This window comes from Lissotriton vulgaris, chromosome 1_1 (assembly GCF_964263255.1).
Source record: "Lissotriton vulgaris chromosome 1_1, aLisVul1.2, whole genome shotgun sequence".
Lineage (NCBI taxonomy): Eukaryota > Metazoa > Chordata > Amphibia > Caudata > Salamandridae > Lissotriton > Lissotriton vulgaris.
This window is the reverse complement of record NC_141685.1, coordinates 202,139,621-202,166,780: the sequence shown is the minus strand read 5'-3', so window position 1 is coordinate 202,166,780 and position 27,160 is coordinate 202,139,621. Positions and strand designations below refer to the sequence as shown.

The 27,160-nt window shown below is 46.0% G+C and overlaps 1 protein-coding gene across 3 annotated transcripts; it reads left to right on the top strand.

Moving 5' to 3' along the window:
* The first annotated feature begins 467 nt into the window (after positions 1-467).
* LOC147740873 (uncharacterized) lies at positions 468-25,346 on the top strand. 3 transcript variants are annotated; one of them, XM_086952178.1, is made up of 2 exons: positions 468-686; positions 21,539-25,346. In XM_086952178.1, exon 2 carries the CDS (start codon positions 21,870-21,872, stop codon positions 22,719-22,721), a length of 852 nt encoding a protein of 283 aa, XP_086808304.1. In that variant the 5' UTR covers positions 468-686; positions 21,539-21,869; the 3' UTR covers positions 22,722-25,346. The 3 variants fall into 3 exon arrangements, with proteins under 3 accessions (XP_086808304.1, XP_086808303.1, XP_086808302.1); XM_086952177.1 differs by lacking the exon at positions 468-686 and adding an exon at positions 760-1,088; XM_086952176.1 differs by lacking the exon at positions 468-686 and adding an exon at positions 760-1,088 and having other exon boundaries at positions 21,536-23,611.
* Positions 25,347-27,160: the final 1,814 nt, after the last annotated feature.

The following is a 27,160-nucleotide window of genomic DNA, read 5'->3' as shown; positions in this document are numbered from 1 at the left end:
TCTGCGCATGTCACCGCGAATAGTGTCTGAGTCACTCCATGGAACGCGTGATGAAAGATGAGGCGCAGTCTGCGCATGTCACTGCAAATAGTGTCTCAGCCCCCCCCCACCGCTTGATGAAAGATGAGGTGCAATCTGCGCATGTCACTGCAAATAGTGTCTCAGCCCCCCCCCACGCTTGATGAAAGATGAGGCGCAGTCTGCGCATGTTACTGCCAATAGCGTCTCAGTCCTTCCCCGGGACGCTTGATGAAAGATGAGGCGCAGTCTGCGCATGTCACTGCAAGTAGTCTCTCAATCATCCCCCCTCCACGGGACGCTTGATGAAAGATGAGGCGCAGTCTGCGCATCTCACTGCGGATAGTGTCTCAGTCGCTCCCCGTGGCGCTTGATGAAAGATGAGGCGCAGTCTGCGCATGTCACTGCGAATAGTGTATCAGTCACCCCCACCCCAGGGGACGCTTGATGAAAGATGAGGCATAGTCTGCGCATCTCTGTGTGTAGTGTCGAAATCAATTTCCGGCTCCAGATGTCACTGTGTACTCGTATTCTTCCGTGGACAATCAAAGAGGCGGCCTTTGACCTCCCCCGTGCCGCGCATGCGCAGAGGCAGCGTTGAAGGCAGTGTCTGCAGCCTCTCCGGTCCGGCGGCTCTGTCCGCACAGGAGCGGCGCAAGGACCCCCAGGTGGGTCTGAAACGAGGGAAGGGGGCTTTCGGGGGGGGGGGGGGGGGGAGAGGGGCGGAGAGTGAAGCGGAGAGTGAAGTCTGATCTGCAGTATTTGGATGGAGGAGTTGGTTTTGAGACAAGGGACGATGAGCACTCGCTCACTTACCTCCAGTACTGTGGGCCTGTGTCCTTTGCATTGCAATTGTATTTCTATAGTACTGACTACTGCTGATGAGAGCGAGTAGCACGCTACTCGGGGACCCAGAACGATTAGTCGTGCATTAGCAGGGCTTTAAGTGGGCAGGGTCAGCACAGGCAGTTCTAAAAAGCATTTGCTAAGACGGGTCCATCTCGGCCTCACCCTCAGGATGGAAAAAATACATCAACGCTGCAGCAGTTCCACCCTTCACTGCCTTCGAGGTAACCTTTGTGCTGCTTATTTCTCTTATGCAGCTAACAACCATTGACAAAGCCAATACTACTGGCTCCTTGTAGGTCAAATGCTACTTCCTGTGTTATATATCTGGATCCAATGACAGAAGCAGCAACATACCAGTCGGGCGGCACACCAAGCTAAGCACAGATTTTCAGCTTACATGTTTAAAGCTGTGCCATTAATTACATTGGCCATGCCCCTTTGAGAGACTCCTCCCTCCCCACTCACCCGCCCCACAGTTTTTTCACCCCACTTTAAGCCCTGTGGATTAGTATTGGGATGAGTGGTGGACACGTGAGTCTGTTGGATTGAATAGTTGTATTTTTTCCACGTACTTTTAATATGTCTGAATCCAACTTTGGTTGATTGCACTACAACGTTTTATAAAACCCATCCGCTCTAGATACAATGCTATTTTAACTCAAGATTTAATTACGCTGTCCGAGTCTCCCTCAAATACATTTGTTTGCTATTACTTGTTTACGTTTTTGAAGAGTTGTTTTAAAAATGCATAAATCTAACAATCATAAATTCAAGTATTTTTATTCGTCAATTTTAATTTACTATGTCTATAATGAGTTTTTAAGCAGTCCTAAAAGTACTACTAACACTATATCATAATATGTATTTGTATTTATTGACCTCAGTTGAGGTCTGAATCAAATAAAATGTTGAATTTGGATTGAATAGGATAATGGAGGGATAGAAGAGGGAAGAGTCTAAAAATTGTGATTTGGGAGAGCAGAGCAGTAATATGAAGTTTTTGATGAGTAAAAAGGAGAGCTGGAGGAGGGAAGAGTCTCTAGAAAGGGATTAGGTAGGTCATAGTAGTAAAATGAGGTTTGGGATGAGTCAAAGGAATGATACATAAAGGAAGAATTTAGAAAGTATTGTTTGGGAGATCATAGTAGTAGTGAAGATTGGGGTGAGCCAGAAGGGCTAGAGGAGGGAAGAGTCTATCTATAAAGGGTTATTTTGGAGTTGTGTACAATCTAGCTCAGGCTGTGTTTGATCCACTCTTAATTTCTTAACTGCTCTTAGTGGTTCGTGAAACTTTGTGATATCATTTATTGTACTTAATGTATCTTATGGCGGGCCTGAGATCTAGCCTGTACGTCACACAGAAGAAATGTTTAAGTTTATTAAGTCAGAATGAAGTAAGAAGGGCTGGAAGTGCTTGAAACGTTAAACAGTTACACTACTTGCAGCAGCCAATAAGACCAGACACCTTCTCTATTATTACTATTTTTTGCAATTTTTTATAGCGCCAACATGGCCCCAAGGCACCAGAGCACTTTACAATAGTAGCAGGAAGAATGAGTTACAGCTGCAATTATTAAACTCAAGTGTTTACATCGGATGATGCTTGCAGCAGTTACCACATGCGATCATTACAGCAGTTTGTCAAAGGTCACACACAGTTAAAGCATCGATTTAGGTGGTGGGGGTCACATAACAGATGGAGTTCGGATCCTGGTGGAGAGAGTAATTAAGTATGGTTGAGTGTGATTAACCAATGTGTCTGTCAGCTGGGAGGCAATTGGGGTCCTGTTAGAAGGTGACAAGACAGGTGGTTAGGTGGCGGGAGGGAGGCAGAGAGGTCCAGATTCTTGTGCAACTACCAGAGAATTACTGGCTCATGTATCGTTCTCGAATGAAGGTGGGGGGTTCCAGGAGCTGGGATTGGGCATTTTTGAAACCCCTATTTGCTCCTGTGATTGGGTTTCTCGTTAAGACAGGAGTGTTAAGAGGAGTGCAGCGCTCTGTGGGTAATGCATTCAGAAAAGGGGGTGGTGATGAACAGAGTGTCTGAATTAAGCAGAGCACTCTTACCCAGTCCAAAGATCAGGGCTTGATCCATCACCGTTTTTTAGCTCACTGCACCATCCCAGCTCAGAACCTGGCTACATGCAAATTAGTCTGTTCCTGTCCCAGTGCATGATGGGAACAGGGCAAACCAAACTACCAAGCCAATTCTTATACTGGGAAGGAAACAAGCTTCCGGGGACCGGTTTCTGGCATTTCAGCCGTCTTCGGCCCGGCTTGCTTGTATCCTGATGGTGCAATGAGCAAGGGACTCACATCTGAGTATACCCTTCCACGCTTATGGTGGACAAAATGATTCAGAAAAGGGGGTGGTGATGAACAGAGTGTCTGAATTAAGCAGACCACTCTTACCCAGTCCAAAGATCAGGGCTTGATCCATCACCGTTTTTTAGCTCACTGCACCATCCCAGCTCAGAACCTGGCTACATGCAAATTAGTCTGTTCCTGTCCCAGTGCATGATGGGAACAGGGCAAACCAAACTACCAAGCCAATTCTTATACTGGGAAGGAAACAAGCTTCCGGGGACCGGTTTCTGGCATTTCAGCCGTCTTCGGCCCGGCTTGCTTGTATCCTGATGGTGCAATGAGCAAGGGACTCACATCTGAGTATACCCTTCCACGCTTATGGTGGACAAAATGATTCAGGAAAGTGGGTGGTGATGAACAGAGTGTCTGAATTAAGCAGACCACTCTTACCCAGTCCAAAGATCAGGGCTTGATCCATCACCGTTTTTTAGCTCACTGCACCATCCCAGCTCAGAACCTGGCTACATGCAAATTAGTCTGTTCCTGCCCCAGTGCATGATGGGAACAGGGCAAACCAAACTACCAAGCCAATTCTTATACTGGGAAGGAAACAAGCTTCCGGGGACCGGTTTCTGGCATTTCAGCCGTCTTCGGCCCGGCTTGCTTGTATCCTGATGGTGCAGTGAGCAAGGGACTCACATCTGAGTATACCCTTCCACGCTTATGGTGGACAAAATGATTCAGAAAAGTGGGTGGTGATGAACAGAGTGTCTGAATTAAGCAGACCACTCTTACCCAGTCCAAAGATCAGGGCTTGATCCATCACCGTTTTTTAGCTCACTGCACCATCCCAGCCCAGAACCTGGCTACATGCAAATTAGTCTGTTCCTGTCCCAGTGCATGATGGGAACAGGGCAAACCAAACTACCAAGCCAATTCTTATACTGGGAAGAAAACAAGCTTCCTAGGACCGGTTTCTGGCATTTCAGCCGTCTTCGGCCCGGCTTGCTTGTATCCTGATGGTGCAATGAGCAAGGGACTCACATCTGAGTATACCCTTCCACACTTATGGTGGACAAAATGATTCAGAAAAGGAGGTGGTGATGAACCGAGTGTCTGAATTAAGCAGACCACTCTTACCCAGTCCAAAGATCAGGGCTTGATCCATCACCGTTTTTTAGCTCACTGCACCATCCCAGCTCAGAACTTGGCTACATGCAAATTAGTCTGTTCCTGTCCCAGTGCATGATGGGAACAGGGCAAACCAAACTACCAAGCCAATTCTTATACTGGGAAGGAAACAAGCTTCCGGGGACCGGTTTCTGGCATTTCAGCCGTCTTCGGCCCGGCTTGCTTGTATCCTGAAGGTGCAATGAGCAAGGGACTCACATCTGAGTATACCCTTCCACGCTTATGGTGGACAAAATGATTCAGAAAAGGGGGTGGTGATGAACAGAGTGTCTGAATTAAGCAGACCACTCTTACCCAGTCCAAAGATCAGGGCTTGATCCATCACCGTTTTTTAGCTCACTGCACCATCCCAGCTCAGAACCTGGCTACATGCAAATTAGTCTGTTCCTGTCCCGGTGCATGATGGGAACAGGGCAAACCAAACTACCAAGCCAATTCTTATACTGGGAAGGAATGCAGGCGGTTTTGAATTAGGCCCACGGTTGGGGGCGTGGCTTCGTTGTGCAGCGAAATGGCCGCAAACTAAAGCGGCTCCGCCGGCCGAGCACTGACAATCCTACAATTATCCGTTATCCGTGCCTGAAGTCGGAAGTCCTGAGCCGCGGAAAGCGTGGAAATAACTGGTGTGCCCTAAGGAGAAGAATCAGTGGCATATGCACCGGATCGACCGACATAGAGAGCGCGTCGGATATGAGGCTGAGCTGAGACCTGTAGCCCTACTGAAGCTGGGGGCTATGGTGAAGGCAGTTGGCCAGGGCCAACTGCAGGAGACTCGGCGGAAAAGGTGTGAGCGCACCGGAGCAGAAAGCGGCGAGGACCTGCCAGGATGCACCTGTGGAGGAGGCTCTGTGACCGCCGTGACCGCTGCACTGGTGGGATTCCTGCGGAGCGGGAGGCGGCTACTGTTGCGGTGAGGAGCTGTGCGTTACACCGGAGGCCATTATCTGCGGACCGTGGTGCCGCTCTGCGTGAGTACAGAGAGGCTGTGGTGGCGCCCAGAGCGTGTGCGAGTGAGTGGAGGCGGAAGCCACAGACAGCCAAGACCACTAAGATCCACTAGGGCCCTGCGGGTGCGAAGACGCGGCGGGAGGTGGAGACAGCTGCCATTTCTGCATAGGAGGGTACTCCTGCGGCCTGCCGTCGTCCCGCGAACCGCGCCTCTTGGGACAGCGGTGAGCCACAGTGGACGTGGCGTGGTTCTGCGCCATCGATCTAAACCCCCCCCCCCTGCTAAGGAGACATGATACGCAGTGTGGGTAAGAGGTGACAGCAGAGCCCTGTGGTGTGGTTCTGTTACATACCGCCGTTGGTGCACACTGGAGGCTTCTACTGCAGGAGGCTGCCTACTGCCTGAGGGGGCTGTGGTTGTGGTGCAGCCCTAAACATTGACTCCACGCTGTGGAGTCAGTTCCAGATGGCACGGTGGAGGAGGAACTAATAGGCTGGTGATCTATGATAGCTGAAAGGATGTTGGGCACGAAGAATAGACGGGCCACCTAGATTGCAGATAAAAACAGAAGCCATCCTGCACGGAGGCTGAGTGAAGGAGGGGTGTGCAGAGGGGAGAGCAGTGTGCGAAGCGGCCGTGCTCTGAGTGCTTCTTTGGACTGCGGATTAGGAAGGTGGAGGCCTATGCACTGAGAGTCGATAGAGCCCGCAGGCACAGAAACTTTGGCGGAGTAAGCGGTGAAGCAGCTGGCTAGTGGAAAACTGACATAATTGTGTGTGACCCAGAGGTGCATCGCTGCCTGAGGGTCATCTCATCCCTATGCCGCGAACTGTTAGGAAACCCACTAACTGCTCATTGCACTGTACCCGGACTTCTCGCTACAGGTGCAAGCTGCTCGCAGGGAATTTATCCCAGCAAAGAAGATATTTCAACAAATTGGAATGAAGTATGCATTGATATACCCGGCTAAATTGCGACTCCAAGGACCTGGAAAGCCTACCTTTTTTACGGACGCAAAAGCGGCACTGACGTATGCCAAACAATTAGCGAAGGACCAGAGGAAGCGGAAGATGTCAGGTGAAGAGCAAGAGGACCCCAGACTCAGTGATAATTATTGAGCGTACAATGAATGGCTTCTAAAATATGATGGAGTGGATCGTGGGGTGCATTGCTACTTACAGGATGTGAGCATAGTGGTAAGAATACTGCATTAGAAATAATGGGTAACATAATATACGTTTGAATACATGTTTGACTTTCCAAGCAAAGACATGCTATAGATATTTTTTCTTTTTTTTGTGTGTGATTCCTGTTCTTTAGGCGGAGGGATATATGCTCGGCCACCCTGCCTGGTGCGCAGGGTTGTAAGCCAGCGGACCCGCGCACCCCATGGGATGATTCCCTTTTATCTGACAAATTATGGTGTGGGTAAAGGGGGAGGGGTTGCACAACCTGATTGGGGGTTGGTGTGGGAGGAGGGGGAAAGTTACTAGTTTAACCATCCAGGTGGAAATACCGTACGCAACATTGAGGGGCAGGGGCAATGCCAAGCTATTACATGTTTGGGGGTACCTAACACTGCGACCATATGTCTCTGCTAGATGCCTTGCAGAACCAGCACAGTATAGCGGTGGGTTGTATGATGGCGAGCCATCTTGGACCCAGCGGGTTAATGATTGCCAATGACTCGTTTGACTGGCCCGACCGAACTGAGATACCTTACGTGGAATGTTAGGGGCCTAAATGACCGCTGGAAGATGAGGCTGATGCACTCCTACCTTATTAGACATGAGGTAGATATCTGTTTCCTACAGGAAACACACCTAACTGAAACGCTAGCAGGGGTGCTCAGGCACAGAAGGTGGGGAGAGATATTAGCAGCTGGTTATTCACATTATTCACGGGGAGTGACAATACTGATTTGCAGGGGGCTACATTAGCAGACACACCATACGATAAAAGACAGGGACGGGAGATATATTATCCTGCAAGGGACGTTGTGTCACACTCCCATGGCCTTGGTGAACATACATGGGCCGAACACCGACAGCCCAGAGTTTTTTCCATAAGATTGGACAGCAGTTACAGACCTTAGGCCCTATGGCGATCATGTGGGGGGGGTTTTAATGCTGTGCTCTCGCCATCCGCTGACAGGCAGGGAGCGTCCCGAGTACATCACCTACAGGCGGCAGCAATGTTACACACCATAATAGATAACCTCCAGCTGGTTGATTCTGGAGATCACTGCACCCACAGCGAGGGAGGGTACTTGCGTAACACACCACCGCAATGCGTGGTCGCGGTTAGATTTCTGGCTGGTCTCGAGGGATCTGCATGCCTGGCTGCCACACATTTACCCCATACATTATCAGACCACGCACCAGCGCAGATGCGATTGTCTATTCATCCTGCGTATGCTCAACCTTTCATGTGGCGATTTCCATCAACTGCATTGTTAGACTTGATCTTTCGTGAAGAGCTGAGGGAGAAGGCTGTAGAATACTTTGAGCTTAATGAAGGCTCGGTAGATTCACCAGGGACCTTATGGGAGGCATTCAAAGTAGTAACTGATAGACTGGCTTGAAAGTAAAGTGCACAGATGGAAGGGGCTACCGCTGTCCCTAATGGGGCGAATAGCCTTCACCAAAATGATTATACTACCTAAACTACTTTATTTATTTGTTAACATTCCCATGCCACTAAACGCACATTTTTTAACCGACTACGCTCGAGTGTGCTGGAATTACTCTGGGCGGGGAGGCAACCTAGGATCTCATGGAAGTTTCTGATGCTACCAATTTCGCAAGGGGGACTAGGCGCTCCGGATTTCTAGTTATACACCTACAGTGCACAGGCACAATACCTACACTATTGGCATCATCCCACGCCATTTCAGCCCCATGTGGCAATAGAAATAGATAAGGTGGCACCTTTACCACTGAAAACGGCTGTCTATGCACCATATAAAAGACCCCGTGAACACATAGATACAGTAGAGACGATGAGATGGGCGTGGAGGAGCATAGCAAAGAGAGCACACCACGAAGTAATGTATGCTCCATCCATGCCCATAGGAGATAATCCGCTGATAAGGGCCCTTACTGGACAAGGCCATTAAATTAAGAGCTGAGGCGCACGGCTTAGAGACGGGGGTCGATCTTTTCCCTAATGGGGAATTTTTAACTACGCCCACTGCCTCAGATATTGTTAGAAATGGCGATTTCCGGATGGCTGAGGCTTGCGCCAAAGCCAGGCAGAAACCACCACTCTAGACAGGGTAAGGAAGTCACCCGCCAAGATAACCCCTGCTCACCCCCTTGGTAGCTTGACACGAGCAGTCAGGCTTATCTCGAAGGCAAGGTGTAAAGCGTTTGCGCGCGCACCCAGCAACAACACCTAAGGCCCACCACAAAGGAAACTCCACACAAGGTTATATATAAAAATAACCTTTGTATTATACAAAACACATTAGATAATAAACACACACTTTACAATGTGCCATAGGCACGGGCAGAATTTACAGGGGATTATATACATGAGACAGGGCCACATGGACCACTGCCAGGAATAAGCACTTTTCGAACTAGCACTTGGTAGAATTAGCACTTTGTAGGAATAACGCTTAGGTATAAATAGAAGAGAGGGGCTCCTAATAACCCGTAGGGAAATGGAGCACCAATATACTGAAAAGTAAAACTAGAGGTTTTTCCCTATGGGAGATATTATTTCCTGCTCCTAAATCAGGACTCAAACTCACAAACACAATCCACTACATTCATTTATCTTACATCATGTTGAATGGGAGAACACTTACCAGAAAGGAACACAAACAATCTATTAAAAAAGTATACAATTTATTATAAATAAAAATACATAGATATCAATGAGTAGTCAATTAAAAAACATGAAATACACAAATAAAACCACCTAATGTGGGTGTGGAGAAAATTTATCGAAAAAGACACTGCTATCTATCTTGATTATGTCATTTCGGGCCCTCGTTTGGCAACAATGGGGGAATAATATTCCTTTAGACCAGATTGTTTGTTGGCAACGCCGAATATGACTTGGCAAAGTTGCGTCGACGCGTTTCGGAAGCTTAAAATGATAATTGCTTCCTTCCTCAGGACAGTCACTATATCTTTTCTCCACAGAATTGTATCATACCTAAAGCACAAATAAAGTACAACTATTAGATCCTAACTTTATGGAGACTAATTACATTTTTTAATATCCTAAAGAAGAATTAATCCACTTCCATCTCTGAATTTGTTCCCAAATGTAAAAGTGGGGCATGGTTATAAAAACAAATCAAGGGCCTATTTGTAATCCCAGAAAGTCTATATGTACTGGGCAAAAATATGTGTTGTCACACATTTTTTTCAATGTTCACATTTTAGTCATAAACAGTTATCAAAAGTTAACATGAAACAGTTGTACATGATCCTTTCGCCTCTTTCTAAATGTGCTCTTATATAATGCATTACATTTCTGAAAACACCTACATCTCAAACAAGACTCAACATAAATCTCAAGAATTACTAAAAAGCCATATATTTCCAATTCGGTAACCATTTATGTATATCATTGGTTTTCCCATCGCCCTAAAAACATTGTGCGCAATTTCTGAACCTTCTGGTTAGTGTTGTCCACATTCTCCCGACAAACATACAAAGCATTCATGCAACCATCATGTAATATATTACTATTATTACTAACCGTTATATTTATATTTCCATGAGAAATCTACAGAATATGTAGTATTTCTGTGGTGATCGCCTCTAATGGTCACAAGCTCCCACAATCCTGTATGCAATTAGGAAAAATACAACATTAAGTGTTGGATATTGGCGTCCCCTGACGTTTTTATTTTAAAGGGCATTTTGTTTGTTTACCTCAGTATATAGGAGGTCGCTTTTCTCTCTACTCAAATCTGGATAGACACTTACTCAGTTGTGAACTTGTCGTCACCTTCCTGCATAGATTACAGAGTGTTCATTAGTTATTTACATAGTCCGTTTTATTTATTAGTGACACAAAACAAATGAACCTATTATCAGGTTTTTATCACAAGATAATTACCTTGCATGATTCACAAAAGGGCGTAATTATTTTGATGCCTCCAAGCGAATCTTAGTGTAGTATTAATACTGCAACGAAATTTAAAAGGAGCATTTTACTCATATTGCGGGAGGTATAAACAGTCATTAATGCCAAACTACATTTGTTTTAAAGTTTATTCCTTACCGGAGAGCTACGGGTCAGATTTAAGAAACGGGGTCCTTTTGTGCAGCCGGGTAGTATCGTGCACGTGGCTGGGTAGAAAATATAAAGAAACGGTGTAACTATATCTATAATTTTAGCTGCCGAGTGATACTAATAGTTACTGGCTAGTTACGAAATCTTAGCTTTGCGTCTTTTGGAACACAGATCCGCACTTAAAACTAATAAAGAGAACGCTCCCATGGTTGAACATTTTAACAAACTACAACACAAACATACTGAATTCTCATGGTTTGTGATAGAGAAAATCACGGCTCTAGAATATGCAAAACACAAACATACTGAATTCTCATGGTTTGTGATAGAGAAAATCATGGCTCTAGAATATGCAAAAGAGGGGAACCCCACGCCGGGGAATCCCTCGAGCTAGGGATCACCGCACCAGCAGCACCACACGCTATTTTGGGGGGCCAGCACTCCCAAGGCGCTGGCAAGTCACCCAAGTCCCCCAGGTCCAGGGCCAAAGTTCAAAAATAAATGAAGGCAGGGGGAGCAAAGGGTCCTCCAGGCAGGGAGGCAGTTCCAGTGGCGGTTCCTCCTGCCGCCCAGCAGCAGCAGGCCCCCTCCAAGTTAGGATCAGCAAGAGAACGTTTTCTAAGGGGTCACAGCCCCTTTTTATATACACATTTCCTTTGTCTGTGTCTGCAGGGTGGTGGGAAAGCCAGTCGCAGCTGGTTTTGGAGCACTCTGTTGTGCTCAGCCCTCTCACCATTCACTGGCCAGGCTAGGGTCATCAGTCGCACCACAGGGGGCGGAGCCAGCATTGTGTGGGGAAAACCCAGCCCTATTTAGGTCCCAGGTGCACTCCTCCCTCACATCAATCATGCAAATCTATCCACTCACCACCGGGGCAGACCCATCCTGACTCCTGGAGCCAGGCTCACCAGCCAGCTCCAGCCAATCACAAGCCAGACAGCCAATTCACATAAATTACACAGACATGCCAACTTCTAGAAGTGGCACTTCCACACTAGGCACATTAACGCCGCACACATCATCGCGCAACATTTAATCACACGAGTCCGCACATACCAAACTCGCCCCTGCGCTCCCCACACATCAGGAACTACCATGGACACATACATTTCCCATGCATTCCTATGGGAGGGCAGGCCAACCTCACTACACGCATGCACTTTGCCCTGGGACACAGTGGTAAAGTGCGCAGAAGCCAAAAATCACTAACACCAAGTCACAATTAAAAGCAAAAAAGTTTATCGGTGAACCTGCCAGAAGGGCCAAGTCCAACACAACCCCCTTCCAGCAAAAACACAGGGTAGACCAATCACCACCGTGATGGGCTTCCCTGCTTGGGGCGATAGAACACGTACGTGGGCCCACAACGGCAGGGACACCCTCCGGTTCTATGCCACAGTGAACCCATGGGGCTCCTAACAAAACGGTCTGGAACAACTGGGCTACCCCACCGGTACTCCCAAGCTGTCCGCGGCCAGGACCAGGCCCTGGGCCACCCAGGTGCCACTGGTCCTTGCCTATTCACAGAGTGGGGGTAGGAACCCCTGGTACATAGTAGCCATTCTCCACTCTTCCTGTCTGTAGGATAGGGCTAGACTGCCACTGGTTCTCCAGCCTGGGGTCTACACCCTCAGGCGGACCAGGAGTCGCCGTGGAGGCTCTCCTCCCCCTACCTCTCCTTCTAGGGTTCCTCCTCCTTTGAGAGGTACCCTTAGAACTCCATTATCCCAACCTAGGGTTTAACCCCTCAGGTTGCACCTGATTCAGAGGCGGGCTCTCCCACCCTCTGCACCCCCTTCCAGAGTTCTGCACCCTCCCAACTGGAGCGGTACCCCTGGAAGATGAACCAGTCAGGACACTGGTTACAGACGCCCGTCCGTCCAGGTCAGGCGGATCCTGAACCTGGCCTCCGAACCTCTGGTCTAAAACCTTTGGCGGAATACTTGCCTGGCACTCCAGGACTTCTGGGGACTCACACACTATCCCCCTGAGGCTAACACATGACTCATATGTTGTGTGACTGTCTGTGTGGCGCAGATCTCCCGTCCCCTGTCCATCTGACAGTGCGTGAAGACCCACCAGAACAGAAGTGGTGTCACTCGGGTCCCCCCAAGGGAATCTACCCAACTGGCTAGTCCCTGGTCCACTGTTCTTCCACTGGGGAACTCATCCCCCAATCACTCCTCACTTCGGACTCCTGTGCCCTCCCAACTGGAGTGGCACTGCCGGACACTAGAACCACTGGAGCTCTACTTACAGATGCTCCAGGTCCTCTAGACTCTAGGTGATCCTCCTCAAATGGACTAACAGGACAGCCTAGGCCCCCAACCTGGTGTTCCCTTAAGAAACCATCCTGGCTCTGAGACAGGGCTTCGGGCGTCTGGGGACTCTTGGTAACCCACTCATGCCCGCACCACTGACACAGGTCGTAAGCCCCTACACCCCCCTCACTATACTGGGACCTAGCTGGGCTACTCTGAACCTCTTCCACCACCCTGGGATGGAAGATACCTGAACCACTACTTTTGGACTCACTCACCATTGACTCTTCAGAACCTCTAGCACTTTCCCAGCGCTCTGCTTCCTCCGCAAGCGCCCAAGGACTAAAGTATTCAAACTTCAACAGGTGCTGGCGCAACCCTGGACAACAAACAATGAGCAACTGCTCTTTGAGAAACATATTCACTACTCCGTCCCTCTCATCGTCCGGGTTAGCCGCCAGCCAATTCCCCATTGCATCCAAACAGTCATCCACAAAATAACCCCAAAGCTGCTGAGGTGGTTTCCTATGGTTCCTGAACTTCAACCTGTTCTCCTCCTCTTGGGAACAAGGTACTATACTTTGGGAACTGGGAATGGGACTTCCTACACTGAAGTCCATATCGCTGCCACCACTGGACTCAACCCTCCCTAGGGAGTCCAGAAAATTCTAACTGCGCGCAGGGGATAGTCTACCCTCCAGAGCTAATTTCTCTCTGGTGAAGGCCCTCTCAGCCTCCTCTATCCTCTCCAGCGCTAAGACCCTCTCAGTCACTAGCTTTTTCTTCTCCACACCCTGCTGCGCCATCTCCTTGTCATGCTCTAACCTGAGCTGTTCCAAAGCCAGCTGGTGCTCCCTTTCTTCCCGCCTATCTTCCCACTCCTCTGGGGACAGTGACCGGGAAAGGGATGGGGCGCTGCCCCCTACACTGCACCCTGCAAGGGACTCCCTATCTATGGGGTCTTCACTATCTACTGGCGTCCATGCAGTATCATCTTCTTCCTCCTCTTCAGACTCTAGAGGGCTCCCCTCAGACCCACCACCCTCATGGTGTGAGACCCGGGCCCTTTCCTCACTGTGCTCACGTTCCCAGTCATTCTTCTGCCGTTGGATTAAGTTATCCCTAAGTTTGGCTGGGTGTCTGACTCATTCACTGCAATGTCTCGCTCTTCTCAAAACTCTAACAAACTCTTGCATCAACAGACCCCAGAAATTAAAAGCAGACTCCATCTTGGCAGGATGCTCACAGACACGTGCAACACAGGGGACTTAACTGTCTGAGCTGAAGCAAGAGTACACAAAAATGACACTCTTAGGAGAAACAAAAAGTAATACTCAAAAACAATAATCCCCAAAATTTGATTATCTAAAATGCAGAGTTTTTTAGTGCAGCCAGTTGCCGCTGTAGTATAGCACAAACGCAAGTCCTTTTCCCACCTCTGATCACCAATGTTAGAAATGGCGATTTCCGGTTGGCTGAGGCTTGCGTCAAAGCCAGGTAGAAACCACCACTCTAGTCAGGGTAAGAAAGTCACCCGCCAAGATAACCCCTGCTCACCCCCTTGGTAGCTTGGCACGAGCAGTCAGGCTTATCTCGGAGGCAAGGTGTAAAGCGTTTGCGTGCGCACCCAGCAGCAACACCCAAGGCCCACCACAAAGGAAACTCCACACAAGGTTATATATAAAAATAGCCTTTGTATTATACCAAACACATTAGATAATAAACACACACTTTACGATGTGCCATAGGCACGGGCTGATTTTACAGGGGATTATATACATGGTACAGGGCCACATGGACCACTGTCAGGAATAAGCACTTTTAGAACTAGCACTTGGTAGATTTAGCACTTTGTAGGAATAATGCTTAGCCATTAGAACATATAACAACTGTAGCACCAAAAAGCAAATGTAGCACACAACCAGTAACCACTGGTAAAAGGTAAGTACTACCTACGCAATCCTAAACACCATAGGCAAATATCACGCAGGGAACCATGAACTCACTAGTAGAACCTATATTAGGAAAACACCCTCCTAAGCATAAAAATACATTTAGGGTTATAGTCATAAAAGCATTGCATAAATCACATTAGGCAGGTAATCACATTGGCGCCTAAGATATCACAGAACTGACCCCAAGCCAACCTGGCCTCTCAGGGGCTCACAGGCCCAATGTCCAGAATGTCTGGGCTGGCTGCGCAGGCAGCCAAAGAAGATTGCGCAAAAGATCAGGCCTAAACGAAGCAGCTGCCCACTAAGTGCCAGCCAACCACAGTGCAGCCCTCGGGATGAGCTTCTATGCTCAGGAATGCCTCAGTCTATCCCAGAGCGGCCCTTTCCAGGAAGCACCCCGGGCCGGCGGCCGCTGTTTTCTCTGTTTTACCGCGGCAATGAAGGGTAGGCTCCCTCTTCTTTAAATATACCAAGCGGGGCGAGCACCTGCTATGGAATTAAAATGTAGAGCAGCAATTTCTGTAGGGTGGGCACCTGCTAAAGAAGCAAACGTACGGCCAATAAACGGGGTGGGCACCCGTGATGGCAATGAAAAGTAGCGGCAATTCTGCAGGGTGGGCACCTGCTCTGGAATAAGCAAAAGGGGGGATCCCCACACCGGGGAATCCCTCGAGCTAGGTGCGGCACCACGCGCTATTTTAGGGGAGAGGCCAGCACTCCCCAGGCCCTGGCAGGTCTCCCAAGTCCTCCAGGTCAAGGGACAAAGTAAAAAAAGTAAAAAAGAAATAAACGCAGGGGGGTGCAAAGGCTGGGCCCAGGGGCCAGCTCACAGGGTCCTCCAGGCAGGGAGGCAGTCCCAGTGGCGGTTCCTCCTGGCGCCCAGCAGCAGCAGGCCCCCTCCAAGTTAGGATCAGCAAGAGAACATTTTGTAAGGGGTCACTGCCCCTTTTTATATATACATTTCCTTTGTCTGTGTCTGCGGGGTGGGGGAAAAACCAGTCGCAGCTGGTTTTGGAGCCCTCTGTTGTGCTCAGCCCCTCTCACCATTCACTGGCCAGGCTAGGGTCATCAGTCACACCACAGGGGGCGGAGCCAGCATTGTGTGGGGAAAATCCAGCCCTATTAAGGTCCCAGGTGCACTCCTCCCTCACCTCAATCATGCAGATCTCTCCACTCACCACCGGGGCAGACCCATCCTGACTCCTGGAGCCAGGCTCACCAGCCAGCTCCAGCCAATCACAAGCTAGACAGCCAATTCACATAAATTACACAGACATGCCAACTTCTAGAAGTATTTACAACAAGGGGTGGTGAGGGACAGAGTCTCTGAATTAAGCAGAAAACTCTCACCCAGTCAAGAGATCAGGGCTAGATCCAACACCGTTTTTTTAGCTCACCACCCCCTTTTCTGAATCATTTTTGTCCACCATAAGCGTGGAAGGGTATACTCAGATGTGAGTCCCTAGCTCATTGCACCATCAGGATTCAAGCAAGCCGGGCCGAAGACGGCTGAAATGCCAGAAACCGGTCCCCGGTAGCTTGTTTCCTTCCCAGTATAAGAATTGGCTTGGTAGTTTGGTCTGCCCTGTTCCCATGATGCACTGGGCCAGGGTCAGACTAATTTGCATATAGCCAAGTTCTGAGCTGGGATGGTGCAGTGAGCTAAAAAACGGTGATGGATCAAGCCCTGATCTTTGGACTGGGTAAGAGTGGTCTGCTTAATTCAGACACTCTGTTCATCACCACCCCCTTTTCTGAATCATTTTTGTCCACCATAAGCGTGGAAGGGTATACTCAGATGTGAGTCCCTAGCTCATTGCACCATCAGGATTCAAGCAAGCCGGGCCGAAGACGGCTGAAATGCCAGAAACCGGTCCCCGGTAGCTTGTTTCCTTCCCAGTATAAGAATTGGCTTGGTAGTTTGGTCTGCCCTGTTCCCATGATGCACTGGGCCAGGGTCAGACTAATTTGCATATAGCCAAGTTCTGAGCTGGGATGGTGCAGTGAGCTAAACAACGGTGATGGATCAAGCCCTGATCTTTGGACTGGGTAAGAGTGGTCTGCTTAATTCAGACACTCTGTTCATCACCACCCCCTTTTCTGAATCATTTTTGTCCACCATAAGCGTGGAAGGGTATACTCTGATGTGAGTCCCTAGCTCATTGCACCATCAGGATTCAAGCAAGCCGGGCCGAAGACGGCTGAAATGCCAGAAACCGGTCCCCGGTAGCTTGTTTCCTTCCCAGTATAAGAATTGGCTTGGTAGTTTGGTCTGCCCTGTTCCCATGATGCACTGGGCCAGGGTCAGACTAATTTGCATATAGCCAAGTTCTGAGCTGGGATGGTGCAGTGAGCTAAAAAACGATGATGGATCAAGCCCTGATCTTTGGACTGGGTAAGAGTGGTCTGCTTAATTCAGACACTCTGTTCATCACCACCCCCTTTTCTGAATCAACTTCTAGAAGTGGCACTTCCACACTAGGCACATTAACGCCACACACATCATCTCGCAGCATTTAATCACACGAGTCTGCACCTACCAAACTCGCCCCTGCACTCCCCACACATCAGGAACTACCATGGACACATACATTCCCCATGCATTCCTATGGGAGGGCAGGCCAACCTCACTACATGCACGCACTTTACCCTGGGACACAGTAGTAAAGTGCGCAGAAACCAAAAATCACTAACACCAAGTCACAATTAAAAGCAACAAGTTTAGGGGTGAACCTATCAGAAGAGCCAAGTCCAACAGATATGCTGCTGTATTATCAGCTTAGAGCGGCATGTAGGGCCAGATTTGCCGGGTTCCCTGCTGAACCGCCCACTCTATCGGCTCTGGAGAATGTTTTAAGCAATCCATCCCCGCGTAAGCTAATCACACGAATATATAGCGTAACGCAGAGAGACTACCCAGTTACTAGCACAACGTCCAGAGAAGATTGGGAGAGGGAGGCGGATCTGACCATAATGGAAGAACAATGGCAATTCTGTTGCTCACAAATGGAACAGTTATCGCCAAACTACAGACTACGTCTAATACACTTTAATTTCTTACATAGACTCTTATCGCACGCCGCTGCAGCTACACCACATGGGGCTCCATCCAGTTGCGAGATGCTAGAGGTGTGGAGCACGAGATGCAACCTTTGTACACTTTACTTGGGCTTGTGGCCCTATAGCCACATACTGGGCCGACATACTCACACATGTAGGACATATAATAGTGTGCTACCAGCGAATCCGAAGATGGTGCTGCTAGGATATGTTAAAGATATCCTGAAGGCGCATCACAAGCTCACGGCCATGCTGCTGCTGATGGCAAAACGGCAGGTAGCTATACACTGGAAAAAACATGCGCCGGCCACGGAGGCGGGATGGCTGAAAGCAGTCACTTACTGCAGAGATCAGTTTTCCTATTTCTGGGAATTAATGCCTAGCAGATCCCATCCATCTGACATCTGGGAGCCATTCACGGACTGGCTGCGGTCGGGAGGGGGTGATTTGTAATTGGGGCAATGCGCATAGGACAAGGCATGGAGTACATGTCACAGTGTTGGATAATGTTGGAAAAATTAGTTTGGGGCTTTCGGGGTTTAGGATTTATATGACACTGCAAATAGCTGGTTAATCATAGCATAAAGGTACAGACTGCTAAAGGTACAATAGAGACTGCTGTCAAATTTATGTGAATTGCTTGGATGGTAGTTGGGAAAAGGGGGACGTTGGGTGTTTAAATTGTAAATATGTGTAAGTGATATTGACAATCTGGCAAGGAACGTATGCTGGCAGGAAGAGTAAATTAAAACGATAAACGCTGCCTGCCCGCTGGTTTGTTGGCAAATACAGCTGCAATTAATTACATGTGCCGCCGTCCCCCGGGTTGTGGCAAGAGAAGGCTGTGTAAGTTCCATACAATGCAATAAAACCTTGTTAAATAAAAAAAAAAGAATTGGGCCCACGTTTAAATGGCAGGCCATTAGAGGGTGAGAAGAGCAGGGGAAATCTAGTAAGATTTCTCGGGACCTAAAACTAAGTGTGCTGCTGCATGTAGTGTTGCTCTAATTATATTTGATTTTTAGAGACCAAACTGGTATCCTGATGCTAGTAGCAGCAATTATTTGCATGAGGAGAGAAAATTAAGAACTGTATCACAACATAAGCATTCAATTATTAAGGAATTACTGAATAGTCATTATTTTGGGAACAGCAAGGTCATCAAGGCTTTCCTGAATTTCAACAAATCTGTCAAGGCTCTTAGATCGGATGGTAACCAGTTCCAAAACTGCAGCTTTCACTGTGAAGGCCAACGCCCTTGTCGACCCTTTCGGAACTTATATTCCTGAATAACATTTGCATTTGCTGATTGAAGGGTCCTCCCCGGGACATATCTTCTCAGTTTATACTGCAACAATACTAGACCCTTCTTCTCTAAGGCTTTGAACACAGTGCTCATGGATTTTAATAAAATCATTTGCTCCACCGATAGCCAATAAAGTTTCCTGAGAGCCTTGAAGGCTGAAGATCCCCGTGATCTATTCAGCGTTAGTTTAGCTGCAGCCACTTCGACTATGTACAACCTCTTAATCAGGGGCTCCCAAAAAAAGAGCTTTACAGTCTACTGATGTTAACACTCCACTCAATTAAAGCTTTAGCATGAGCAGTTAGATCTGGAAACACTTTTCTGAGGCTACAAAGCAATGCAAAGCAGACACTAGAGGACACCTCAGTCTCGTAGGTAATGGCCAAAGATTTGAGGGAAGTGACATTGGGATCTTATTCGCCAAACAGCACAGACATTCTGTAGTCCCCATTTAGTTTAAGGGAGTTTTCACTCATACATTGTACAATATCCACTAAACAGATCTGAGAAGTTTTTCTATCATCCGGTTAATTGTTTTTAAGAGACTGAATCAACTGCATGTCATTTGCTTAGTTAATCAAGGTGATGTTCTGCGTTTCTTTGTCAAAGAAATTAGTGACTTTATATACATATATTAAACAGCACAGGACTAAGCGCTGATCCTTGTGGTACCCTAGGTTTAATACACCTAAAGTCTGATTGAAACAGGTAGTGCCACAGCCTGACAACGATCTTGCAGATTCTATCCACTTCTGTACGGTCCCATCAACAACCAAATCCGCCAACCTCGTCAGCAGAGTGTGGTGTTTGACCGTATCAAAGGTGGACGACAAGTCCAACAAGACAAGCACCGTAGACTAGCTATTGTCTGTTCTTATACTGATGTCGTCCATAGCAATCACTTGTGCCGTCTCCATTCCATGACCAGGTCTAAAGCCAAATTGTTCTTCCTCAAGCAAGGAGTACGATTCCAAGTAGGGGTCCTATTGACATAACGCTCCAAGATCTTAATCAGGAAGGGAAAGAGGGAGCTAGGCCTGTAACTGCTCAAGACTGCCGGATCTGCAGAAAACATCTTCAGCAGAGGTGTAACTACAGCCTTCTATTTTGGAAAAGGTGATGGACAGAGTTTCTGAATGATGCAGAATACTCCTACCCAGTCAAGAGATCAGGGCTTGATCCATCACCGTTTTTTAGCTCACTGCACCATCCCAGCTCAGAACCTGGCTACATGCAAATTAGTCTGTTCCTGTCCCAGTGCATGATGGGAACAGGGCAAACCAAACTACCAAGCCAATTCTTATACTGGGAAGGAGACAAGCTTCCGGGGACCGGTTTCTGGCATTTCAGCCGTCGTCAGCCCGGCTTGCTTGAATCCTGATGGTGCAATGAGCTAGGGACTCACGTCTGAGTATACAGCAACTACAGCCTTCTTCCAGCTACATGGCACCACATCCGTTTCCAGAGATTGATTACAAAGTTATAACACAAAAGGTATCAACTTATCTGCCCATTGTTTCCACTGTTTGGGCGAGAGAGGAACTAATGGTGATCAAGACATCATGGACAAGGCAGTTAGGAGTGGTTGTTAGACATTCATGTGAAGAGTTTAGGACTTTCCCTAACCCAGTGACCTCACTTAAGCTAGCCTTCCTGTCCATTACCATTCTCTGCAACTCTTTCTCCCCATAGGTAATCTGGGTAATCCACCCCACCAGCCTGATTGTCAAGTAATCCAGTACTCTTGATAGTGCTCACCTTCAACGTGTTCGCCGTCAAGGCTCTAAGTATTGCTTTTAGTGGGAGTGGAATTTAATACACATGGACCTCATTGGATTAATATTTAACGTCAGGAATGAAGAGACTGTGCCACAAAATAGACTGCTGTAATAAATGGCGTACATGTTAATAATGCTTACAGATGTTACATTTTTTTATCTGGGAATCCAAATCTGGCTGTGATGATCACAGCAGCTTTTTCTTTATTGTCACTTTATTGAGCAATTTTTTTGGACATGCATTTTTTGCTGATTTTTTTTAACCCTGAAATATATTTCAGGACAGAATGGAGGAAGGTACACAATTGCTTAGTTTTAAATTGCTATATAGCGCAAAAAAAGTAAAATGTGAAGTTTGTTTTCTACTTTGTTTATATTCAGAATATTGTACTTAGACTTGTAACTTCACAATTTTATGCTGTAATTCAGTTGTTATATTTCTAAGACTTATTAGACAAGTGGTCTTATTCAAGAAGTTAGAATAGTATATGCATGTTGGAAGTTGGGACAAGAAATGACATATCTACACTACTTCAATGAAACCTTAGCCTGTGTAATGTTCAAAACTAATAATAATACAATGAACCTATTTCTTTCAGCAGCTAATGAAACAGTTATCAAAGCTGAGATCCTGCTAGAAGCATAATGTGGGATATCCAGAGGAAGTTTACCCATGCTACTGAAGTTTGAAAATGAGAATTCAATGAAATGGACAGACTGACAAGAAAGTTGATGCAATGCACCTGCATACAGTGTGGGAAATGCTTTACCATCTAAGACTGTGTCCTTAGATATGAGATTCGTCACGTTAAAGAAACTCATGCTTTCAACCTGTGCTATATCTGAAGATCACATCAAACATTAGGGATTTTCTGGAAGTGATTGAAACAATCTTTGGAGATAGAATTAGTCTAATCGAATACAACAAATCGTATGCATCACCCTGGAATCGGCTTTGTTCGCGTAATGGCATGTATGCAAAATCATACCCAATCTACAACTTTACAGAGAACCTATAACTGTACAGACTGTGAGAAAAGCTTCAATCGCACCTCTGAACTGTACCGGCACCTGAAAACGCATACTGGGGAGAAGCCATATCAGTGTACTCAGTGTGAGAAAAGCTTCATTCAATGGTCTGACCTTTGCAGACATCAGAGAATCCATACTGGAGAGAAACCCTACAAGTGTCCAGATTGTGATAAATGGTTCACTCGCAGTGGAGATTTGTGCAGGCATCAGAAGATTCATACTGGAGAGAAACCCTACCAATGCACAGAGTGTGAGAAAAGCTTCAATCAGAAGTCTGCTCTGTACAGTCATATGAGGGTTCATACTGGGGAGAAACCATACCAGTGTACGGAATGTGAGAAAAGCTTCAGTGTGAGCTCAAACCTATGCCAGCACCAAAGAATCCATTCTGGGGAGAAGCCGTACCAATGTACAGAGTGTGAGAAAAGTTTCACACGTAGTTTAAACCTATGCCAGCATCAAATGATCCATACAGGAGAGAAGCCCTACCAGTGCACAGACTGTGGTAAAAACTTTGGACGAGCGTCATATCTGAAGCGGCATCAGCGATCTCATACGAAGGAAAGACCGGACAAATGTACTGATTGTGATAAAAGATTGGCAGGGAGCTCTGGTGTGTGTAATCCTCAGAGGGGGCCTAATATAGACAATCCGTACCAGTTTACTGTTAGTGAGGACAGTCTTGTTAAGAGTGTTAAGCTAAACCAGCACGATAAAACGCATACTGTGGACATTAAACTTGAGATAAAATAATATTAGTTTATGAAGTCCGTGGGAAAACTTCACAAGAAGCTCAGTTGTGAGCAAGCATCATGTGATTTACCCTGTGAAGATGCTCACTAGTGAGAAGAATTTATTGTACACAGGAAACATAGCATGATTTCAAAGTAGCAAAAAAACGAACCCCAATGTTACGACTGCACCAATCATGGTAATAGTTCCAAGTGAGACAAAAAATAAGGACATTTTCATAAGGTAAAATGATTGTGCCAATTGTATAGAGTGCAATAAAAACATTAGAAACCATGCAAGTTTTTTTAGACCTAGGACCTCTAATTGTACATGTTAAAGAGACCATGGTTAGTGCAATGCAGATACTAAGAAGAGTTAACAATACACATTATTAACAAGAACATGCATTAGCGATAAAGGAAAAGGAGTAGCTAAATTCCAGTGGTGTCTATTGCACACAATGCATCCTCCGTCTTGATTATGACTTGGGGAAGAATGGAACCACCATTTTATAAGCGCAAAAAAGAAACCATTCATTTGCCAACTTGGCAAGCTCTATTAGTTTTGTCATTTTTTTAGCCATGTTGTACACCAGTATGACTGGTGTGCAGCATTGTCGGGGGAAAGCAATATGACAGAACTACAGTTTTTTTAGTTTATGTAAACGATTGCGAGGTTACCTAAAACTATTGCAACAAAAGTTATACGAGATGATACATATTCACATAGTAAGACAATTAATAATTCCGATAATAAAATCTTTACAATTCAATAAAAAATATGACAAAGAGTAAAAAACTGGTAAGAGTCACAGCTTTAAGGTTGGAAGTGCTATTGTACAAAAGAGCATTTCAATTCATGTGTCTGCCTTCAAGGGGATTTGATTTGAAGGTCAACAAGTCTGCCTCTGCTAATTCACAGTTACACAGTAAGACAGTTAATAATTCCAATAATAAAATATTTAGATTCAATTTAATATATGTCAAGTAGTGAAAAACAAGTATAAGTCACTCCTTTAGGTTGGAAGTGCTATTGTACTTAAGAGCATTTCAGTTTGTTAGTCTACCTTCAAGGGGATTTGATTCGAAAGTCAACAAGTCACTGAATGATAGGTTATATCGGCGGCACTGAACAAATTACGTTTTCTGTAGTCTTTGCTACACCTTTAACAAAAATTTGATGAAACGGCAATTTAACTGAGGGTCCCCTCAGTTAAAACAGGCGAAAATTGCCTGTCTTCTTGTTCGAATTCCTCTTTGGTTGAAAGCCTTGATTAATAGTTGTTTTCTTTCTGCCATTACAGTATTACAGGAGCAAACCAAGTGCAACAGATCTTCATCGCAGCTCCCACAGAGTCGTCAGGTGGCAGGTAGAGTTCCGCATAGCCAAGGTGCCATGTGTTCTTTATCTGGTAATAGCCCAGCCGATATTTTAAAAACTGCTGCTTGATAAAAGCTGGGTAACCTGTGGCAAAATAATCTTTTTTTTAAAAAAATCAATTATATTGAATTTTGTACTTTTCCATATTACTCAGAATTTGCATCTACAGTCATTGTTGTACTTTTTGGCACATACAGTTTGTATAGTACATTATACATCAGCAAGTCTCTATTACACTTCAGGCAATAATATAGTTGTTATACTGATCTTGGTATTCAATATTTTTACCTAAGAACTTGAGGATCCCTGCTGCTAGTGTAGAGGCCTTATTGTCCTTTGGACTGTGCTTAATATTACATACCCACTACTGCCTGTAGTTGCACTTGTTTAAATGCAGATGAAGTAATAGTACTGGTTCATGTAACTGACCTATTGGCATTAGTAGATTCACAAGAAAAGAAAAGTAAAATGCAAAAAAACAAAGAACTTGTGAAAACACATGCTCAGCCCATAGTGCTCCCTCGCTTCCCTGCATAGATCTTATATGCTGTTTCTGTGTTTGCTGACTGCTCGTTGCCCCTCCTCTCCCAGCGTGTATATCAGTTCACTAATACAGCAAGTGTGTAATTGCTAGTGAATAGATGTTGTGGTGCATACACAATTGCAGCATGCATGCATGGTGCCTACCTGTGGGTTACTCATCAGAGGAGTCCCCTACAGCCGTGTCCATACGCCGCTGTAGCTCAGTATACAGAGCATCCCAATATGTTGCAATGGAACAATATTTACAAATGGAAGCAGCGGTCCTATTGGTTGCACATCACTCTCTAAGTGCATTAGATATTGATTCACAGTATTTGTGCCCCTTAAGGTTATAGAATTACACCCCACTACCTAAGGTGTTATCCGCTGTGGCTCAAAAGAGCCCAGTGGTAATGTCAAAGACTAAGGATAAACCTTGGCACTTAAGTCAGTTCAATTTTGATTCATACAAAATGAATTTTTATATACAGTATCAACAAACAGTAAGTTTCATAGAGCAATTCAAAGGTCCGTTGCTTGCTGTTCAATAAAGTAAACATATCAATCAAACACATTTTGACCATATGTTTGGAAACAGATAACATTAGATTTCAACGGAAAACTTGGTACAGTGATCCTTCCTCATAGCATTGGACTGGCAGCCGACACGTGTTTCGTTTCAAAAGAAACTTTTTCAAGGCTGAATTAAATGCTATGAAAAGAAATCCAATATTTATAAACATTAAGACGAAAAGCAACAGACGAAAACAGGAACTTTTATTGTTCTCAAATATAATAAGAACAATAATGTAATTATATATATATATATAAATCTTTATTCGGCTTATTCACATTGGAAAAAACCATAAAAGTACACCAAATGGCAAACAGAGTAAAAATACACTTGTTACATGTTTTTCTGGTAAGAAAACAATTCATGATTTAAAAAGGGAATAAAAGATTAGTTAAAAATGTGCAAAGTACCGCTTATTCTCACACTGACAAGATTTTTAGAGATTCATTCTGTGTTTCACTATACATTTTAGGAACCTACTAACAAAATAACAGACGTTTGGTGTTTCCAACATTTGCAGTCTTAAAAGAGCAGGTCTGCATTGTCTCAGTCCCCAGGATTTTAGTATCGGTAAGAGCCAGATCTTTCTATGGGCTTGATGGTATTTACAAAGCAGAATCACATGCAAATTCGACTGCCTTGATATACCGTCACAGGGGCAAGGCGGGAGTATAGCCTCCCAACAGTTTTGTGACGGGAAGGTGACCATTCTAAAGAATATGTTTAGTCTGAATCTTGTAATAATCATTCTCTCGTATGTTGACATTTCAAGTTCTAAGTACGGATGAATGACGAGGGCTACTTGAATCATATTTGAATGGATCACTGCCGTTTTTGTCGAATTGGATGCGAGTCTTAGAGACTCCAAATGGGATAGTGCCTGACGTTTAAGAACTTTTTTTGAGATATCCGTTATAGATATCGGGTCTGAATAATACTTCTCGAGGCCCAGGTCAGTAAAAAAGTTCTTAACATATAGGAGCCACTTTATTTTTACAGAATTGTCCATATTCATTGAATCTGTTATGATGGCTTGGGTCAGAGCATTTTTGTTTGAACTCCAGATGCGGCGCCACAGCATTAGAGGTTCAATTTTGATTAGATCCTCTAGATATGGGGTGGCTAATTCCATGTGCAGTGCGTAGATAGAGGTGCCTTTGGGGGTGGCTAGCAAGAATCTTAAAAAGGTGTTTTCCGCCCTCTGAATAGAGCTAACATCAATATACCCCCAGACTCCTGCACCATATGTTGCTATTGACTTGCATTTGGCATTGTAGATCTTAAGGAGCTCTACTGGGGGCTTCTTGCCTAGTTTCTGGGAGAATGTTATTAGTGCTGCAATAGACCTCCTAAATAAAAGTGCTCTTGTGCTCACTGCTTGTTTCCAACAGAGTTGGTCATCTATCATGACCCCCAAGTAGGGGTAGTGTGGAGTTGATTCAAGCTTTTGATTATTGAGGATTATTGGGTGGGTTCTTTTTCGGTGTCTACCCACAGTCATTATGAATGTTTTTTTTACATTCACTTTTAAATCTAAATTGCCCATGAAGGATGTATATCTATTTACAGCTTTCTGGAGTTCCCTGGGTGTTCGGGCTAGAATGACGGCGTCATCCGCGTAGAGCAGGGCTGGGATCAGGCGGCGGTCTATGCGTGGGAGGTCCTGGGCCCCCCTCAACATCTCCCCCTCCAAACCATTGGTATAGAGTGAGAAGAGGAAGGGGGCCAGGACACATCCCTGCCTGACCCCACGCCCTACGCTAAACGGGGACGTCATCTCACCATTAACGCCGAAGCGTACTCTGGCTGTGGCCCCGGTGTAAAGTTCTTTGAGAAAGTCCAAAAGGGGTGAGTCTACTCCCAATTGGGCTAGGACCCTCCACAGCTTTCTGTGCGATACGCAGTCGAAAGCTGCGGAAAGGTCAACAAAGGCCATATATAACTTGGTAGGGATGGCCTGTGTATATTTCGCCATTATTAGGGT

What these genes read in the sequence shown, in the direction of transcription:
- LOC147740873 (XM_086952178.1), top strand. Translation starts at nt 21,870, where the DNA reads ATGCATCACCCTGGAATCGGCTTTGTTCGCGTAATGGCATGTATGCAA.